A 5,858-nucleotide genomic window follows, 5' to 3' on the forward strand; every position below is an offset into this window, starting at 1 on the left:
TACAGGTGTGAGCCACCGCGCCCAGCCTGATTTTGTATTTTAAACAAGATGTATCTTTTTAAATATCAAATTGTAAAATATTCAGGCCTTGCAGATTGTCTGGATTATACTTTAAAAGTAATCATTTATGTGTAAATAATTCCTTGAGAGCAATAGTTAAATGAGCTCAACTGGAGAAGATAGACTATTTTATATGCCTTTTTTTTTTTTTTTGAGACAGAATTTCGCTCTTGTAGCCCAGGTTGGAGTGCAGTTGTGTGATCTCGGCTCACTGCCACCTCTACCTCCTGGGTTCAAGCAATTCTGCCTCAGCCTCCCGAGTAGCTGGGATTATAGGCATGCACCACCAAGCCTGGCTAATTTTGCATGTTGAGTAGAGACGAGGTTTCACCATGTTGGCCAGGCTGATCTCGAACTCCCAACCTCAGGTGATCTGTCTTCCTCGGCCTCCCAAAGCGCTGGGATTACAGATGTGAGCCACTGCACCCAGCCTGCCATTCATTTTTTTTTTTTTTAAATCCTGACTCTTCCCTTTGGTGGAAACCGGCAAATACTTTACATAATTTAGGATGCTTGATACTAGTATAGTTAAGAAAGAATGATTACAAAGCAGATACTGTTTGAAATTCTGTAAAAATCTGTTTTTAATCTCCTTCACTGGCTGGTTTCTTCTGACTAGAAATATGTTTTGTGCATCTGAAAGCACCAACAACTCATAGCCAAATAATTTTTTTTGGTAATATGTTTGTAGGCAAGTGGCAAGAGTTAGTAAAAAGTTAAACAGTTACTGAAAGTGGGGAACCTTGCCATTTTTCTGACTGCCTTTTGGGTCTTTGGTGCTGTGGTTGGGTTAGCTAATTCCATTATCCAGTCAATTTTACTCAGTTGGAAATACGTTTTTCTAGATGATGATGCCTGTGCTTAGGTTTGAGAGGATATTTAAAATACGACTTTGTGTGCCATTGTTTGACAATGGAATTCAGAGTAAAAATATTGAGATATGGAAGTGTGAAAATATAGTTACATTGTTTTCATTCCATTCTATTCCATTTCATTCTATTTTAAGAATAGCCTCAATTTATTTTTAGATTATTACATAAGAAGTACAAAATCCATTTGCTTTAGTGGGAGTTTTATTTTTATTTTAAAATGATACCCAATTAAAGGAGTTTATTATGAAATTCTAAGTTGCATTGTTTAAAATGTAAAATTACAGAAACATTTGGAAAGGGGAGAATAAAAGAAAAGAAAACAAAACACAAATTTTCCCAGTGCTGTATGTGCCATTATTAGCGCTTTGGTGTAACTTATGGTCATTTTCCTAGTGTTTTTATTATACAGTCGTCTCTTGGTATCTGTGGAGAAGTGGTTCCACGAACTCCCTCAGATACCAAAATCCTCCTATGTTCAAGTCCCTGATATAAAATGGTGTACTACTTGCATTAGAACCTTTGCACATCTTTTTATATACTTTAAAATCATCTCTACATTACTTATAATACCTAACACAATGTAAATGCTGAATAAGTAGTTAGCATATTGTTTAGGGAATAATGGCAAGAAAAGTCTGCATGTTCAATACAGATGCAACTTTTTTTTCCACTGAATATTTTTATTCCCAGGTTGGTTGAATCCATGGATGCAGAACCCATGGATATAGAGGGCCTACTGTAGTTGTACCATCTAGAGATAAAATTGTATCTTGCATTTGTTTTAACATACCTGTTCTAAGGAATATCTCAGTCACCAGGCAAGTGCTGCAGTATAACTAGGTGCTATATCAGGTGCTAAGGTTAAGAGAGTATTTTCCTTCACTGACTCCTCACTCTGAGAATCCATTTTCTGTGTGCGTGAGTGTGTGTGTATGTCTCACTTTGTCCCCTAGACTGGAGTGCAGTGACGTGATCTCTGCTCACTGCAACCTCCACCTCTCAGGTTCAAGTGATTCTTCTGCCTCAGCCTCCTGAGTAGCTGGGATTACAGGCGCATGCCACCATGCCCGGCTATTTTTTGTATTTTTAATAGAGACGGAATTTCGCCATGTTGGCCAGGCTGGTGTCAAACTCCTGACCTCAGATGATCCACCTGCCTCGGCCTCCCAAAGTGCTAGGATTACAGGTGTGAGCCACTGCGCCTGGCCACTACCAATTATTTGTTCTCATAATGGATTTTCACTGACCCTAACCCTGTAAATTCCATCACTTCCATCAATAACTATTAACGTGTGTATTGTAATAGGTCTATAATAAGCATGTAGTTGTATGATTATTTTATTTTTTTGAGATGGAGTCTCACTCTGTTGCCCAGGCTGGAATCCTGTGGCACCATCTCAGCTCACTGGAAGCTCCGCCTCCCGGGTTCACTCCATTCTCCTGCCTCAGCCTCCCAAAGTAGCTGGGATTACAGGCGCCCGCCACCTTACCTGGCTACTTTTTGGATTTTTAGTAGAGATGGGGTTTCACCATGTTAGCCAAGATGGTCTCGATCTCATGATCCACCCACCTTGGCCTCCCAAAGTGCTGGGATTACAGGCGTGAGCCTCTGCACCCAGCTATTTTTTTAACTGATATATTAGCTAGCTTTCTACCCCAGAATAGTTTTCCAAAAATACATTTAATGGAGAATAAAAGTTAAAAGAACTTTCAGTTGTTTAATGTTGTTACTTTTAATATTTCAAGATCTGACTGCAGCCATGAGCAGCAATGAGTGCTTCAAGTGTGGACGATCTGGCCACTGGGCCCGGGAATGTCCTACTGGTGGAGGCCGTGGTCGTGGAATGAGAAGCCGTGGCAGAGGTGGTTTTACCTCGGATAGAGGTATTTTGTCGAATAGAAAAATTTGAAGTACTTCAGTATTTGTTAGTATCAAGACTGGTCTGACTAGCCAAATTCTCTTTGTTTTTGCTCAAAACAGGTTTCCAGTTTGTTTCCTCATCTCTTCCAGACATCTGTTATCGCTGTGGTGAGTCTGGTCATCTTGCCAAGGATTGTGATCTTCAGGAGGATGGTAAGTATTTAACACTTCCTTTTTATCCCCCTCTAGAGTTTGGAGAGGTGAGCACACGCAACTGCGTATAGCATTTCCACCTTTGAGGTTTTATATTGTATAATTTAAAACATAACACTTTGTAAAGGTTTTATAGTCTTGGTCTGTTTCTTTTCCTTATTGTTGAAGCCTGCTATAACTGCGGTAGAGGTGGCCACATTGCCAAGGACTGCAAGGAGCCCAAGAGAGAGCGAGAGCAATGCTGCTACAACTGTGGCAAACCAGGCCATCTGGCTCGTGACTGCGACCATGCAGATGAGCAGAAGTGCTATTCTTGTGGAGAATTCGGACATATTCAAAAAGACTGCACCAAAGTGAAGTGCTATAGGTAAGGTGTCAGAATGTTGTTAGAAGAAAACTCATTGCAGAGATTCTTCCAGAAATGAATTAGCTATAAATGGAAGGGCCTTAATAAATTCAGTGAAAGTTAGCTGTGACCAGATAAGACCAATTTTCACCATACGTAACTGGCAGTCTGTCTGTATATAATCCTGTATTCTGCCCTGATATCCTGTGGCTTATGGTACAAGGACAGTTTTCACAACTGGATTTTTTTTTTTTTTTTTTTGGAGACAGAGTTTCGCTCTGTCCCCCAGGCTGGAGTGCAGTGACCGGATCTCAGCTCACTGCAAGCTCCGCCTCCCGGGTTTACGCCATTCTCCCGCCTAGGCCTCCCGAGTAGCTGGGACTACAGGCGCCTACCACCTCGCCTGGCTAGTATTTTTTAGTAGAGACGGGGTTTCACCGTGTTAGCCAGGGTGGTCTCGATCTCCTGACCCCGTGATCCGCCCATCTCGGCCTCCCACAGTGCTGGGATTACAGGCTTGAGCCACCATGCCCGGCCTAACAACTGGATTTTTTTAATACGTAAAAATAAGAGTGTTACAGTTTGAAACTTCAGAGACTTCATAGAAAACTCTATAATTAATACACATAAATCTTTTATCACGTAACCAGAAATCTTTGCCTGTTTGTGACATGTAAAGTATATAATTTGATAAATGTTGTGTACATATCTGTGAAACCTTAGGGGTTAATTGCATGAAGACAAGGATCAGGCGTTTTGTTCGGCATCGTGACTGTTGCTTTGGTAGACAGTTTTGTTCTGAGGCCCATTGTGAAAAGTATTTTAATTTCTTTTTTAGGTGTGGTGAAACTGGTCATGTAGCCATCAACTGCAGCAAGACAAGTGAAGTCAACTGTTACCGCTGTGGCGAGTCAGGGCACCTTGCACGGGAATGCACAATTGAGGCTACAGCCTAATTATTTTCCTTTGTCGCCCCTCCTTTTTCTGATTGATGGTTGTATTATTTTCTCTGAATCCTCTTCACTGGCCAAAGGTTGGCAGATAGAGGCAACTCCCAGGCCAGTGAGCTTTACTTGCCGTGCAAAAGGAGGAAAGGGGTGGAAAAAACCGACTTTCTGCATTTAACTACAAAAAAAAGTTTATGTTTAGTTTGGTAGAGGTGTTATGTATAATGCTTTGTTAAAGAACCCCCTTTCCGTGCCACTGGTGAATAGGGATTGATGAATGGGAAGAGTTGAGTCAGACCAGTAAGCCCGTCCTGGGTTTGTTGAACATGTTCCCATGTAGGAGGTAAAACCAATTCTGGAAGTGTCTATGAACTTCCATAAATAACTTTAATTTTAGTATAATGATGGCCTTGGATTGTCTGACCTCAGTAGCTATTAAGTAACACCAAGTAACATCTGTATCAGGCCCTACATAGAACATACAGTTGAGTGGGAGTAAACAAAAAGATACACATGCGTGTTAATGGCTGTTCGAGAGAAATCGGAATAAAAGCCTAAACAGGAACAACTTCATCACAGTGTTGATGTTGGACACATAGATGGTGATGGCAAAGGTTTAGAACACATTTTTTTCAAAGACTAAATCTAAAACCCAGAGTAAACATCAATGCTCAGAGTTAGCATAATTTGGAGCTATTCAGGAATTGCAGAGAAATGCATTTTCACAGAAATCAAGATGTTATTTTTGTATACTATATCACTTAGACAACTGTGTTTCATTTGCTGTAATCAGTTTTTAAAAGTCAGATGGAAAGAGCAACTGAAGTCCTAGAAAATAGAAATGTAATTTTAAACTATTCCAATAAAGCTGGAGGAGGAAGGGGAGTTTGACTAAAGTTCTTTTTTGTTTCAAATTTTCATTAATGTATATAGTGCAAAATACCATATTAAAGAGGGGAATGTGGAGGACTGAAAGCTGACAGTTTGGACTTTTCTTTTTGTACTTAAGTCATGTCTACAATAATGAAAATTGCTGTTAAAAGGATGTATAGGATTTAGATACTTGTGCAAAGCTATAGAAAATTCTCTTTGTAATGCATTATAATAATGCCCTTGAGTTCTGTGTTCAGTCTGAACAAGTTTTTTGGTGGTGGTGGTTTTGTTTTATTTTGGAGATGGAGTCTTGCTCTGTTGCCCAGGCTGGAGTGCAGTGATGGAATCTCAGCTCACTGCAACCTCCACCTCCCGGGTTCAAGCAATTCTCCTGCCTCAGCCTCCCAAGTAGCTGGGATTACAGGCACCTGCCACCACACTCTGCTAATTTTTTGTATTTTTAGTTGAGACGGGGTTTCACCGTGTTGGTCGGGCTGGTCTCAAACTCCTGACCTCAGGTGATCCACCTGCCTCCCCCTCCCAAAGTGCTAGTATTACAGGCGTGAGCCACCGTGTCCGTCCCATTCTGAACAGTTTTAATACCATTGCTGTTTTAGCGTTTTGTGTTTTTTGAGACACAGTCTCGCTCTGTTGCCCAGGCTAGAGTGCAATGGTACGATCTCAGC

At 40.9% G+C, this 5,858-nt stretch overlaps 1 protein-coding gene across 7 annotated transcripts in view; it reads left to right on the forward strand.

Moving 5' to 3' along the window:
• The window catches only part of CNBP (CCHC-type zinc finger, nucleic acid binding protein), a 14,840-nt gene extending 9,561 nt beyond the window's left edge, over positions 1-5,279 (forward strand). For 2 of the 7 annotated variants that reach the window (XM_012002206.1, XM_012002205.1), the window contains 4 exons: positions 2,679-2,816; positions 2,914-3,006; positions 3,175-3,373; positions 4,191-5,279. In XM_012002206.1, coding sequence (XP_011857596.1) covers positions 2,693-2,816; positions 2,914-3,006; positions 3,175-3,373; positions 4,191-4,308 — 534 coding nt within the window. In that variant the 5' untranslated portion in view covers positions 2,679-2,692 and the 3' untranslated portion in view covers positions 4,309-5,279. The remainder of the gene's footprint in view (positions 1-2,678; positions 2,817-2,913; positions 3,007-3,174; positions 3,374-4,190) is intronic. The other 5 variants (XM_012002204.1, XM_012002210.1, XM_012002209.1 and 2 more) reach the window with 5 other exon arrangements.
• The last annotated feature ends 579 nt before the right edge of the window (positions 5,280-5,858 follow it).

This window comes from Mandrillus leucophaeus, unplaced genomic scaffold (genome assembly GCF_000951045.1).
Source record: "Mandrillus leucophaeus isolate KB7577 unplaced genomic scaffold, Mleu.le_1.0 Scaffold680, whole genome shotgun sequence".
In the NCBI taxonomy this organism is placed as follows: domain Eukaryota; kingdom Metazoa; phylum Chordata; class Mammalia; order Primates; family Cercopithecidae; genus Mandrillus; species Mandrillus leucophaeus.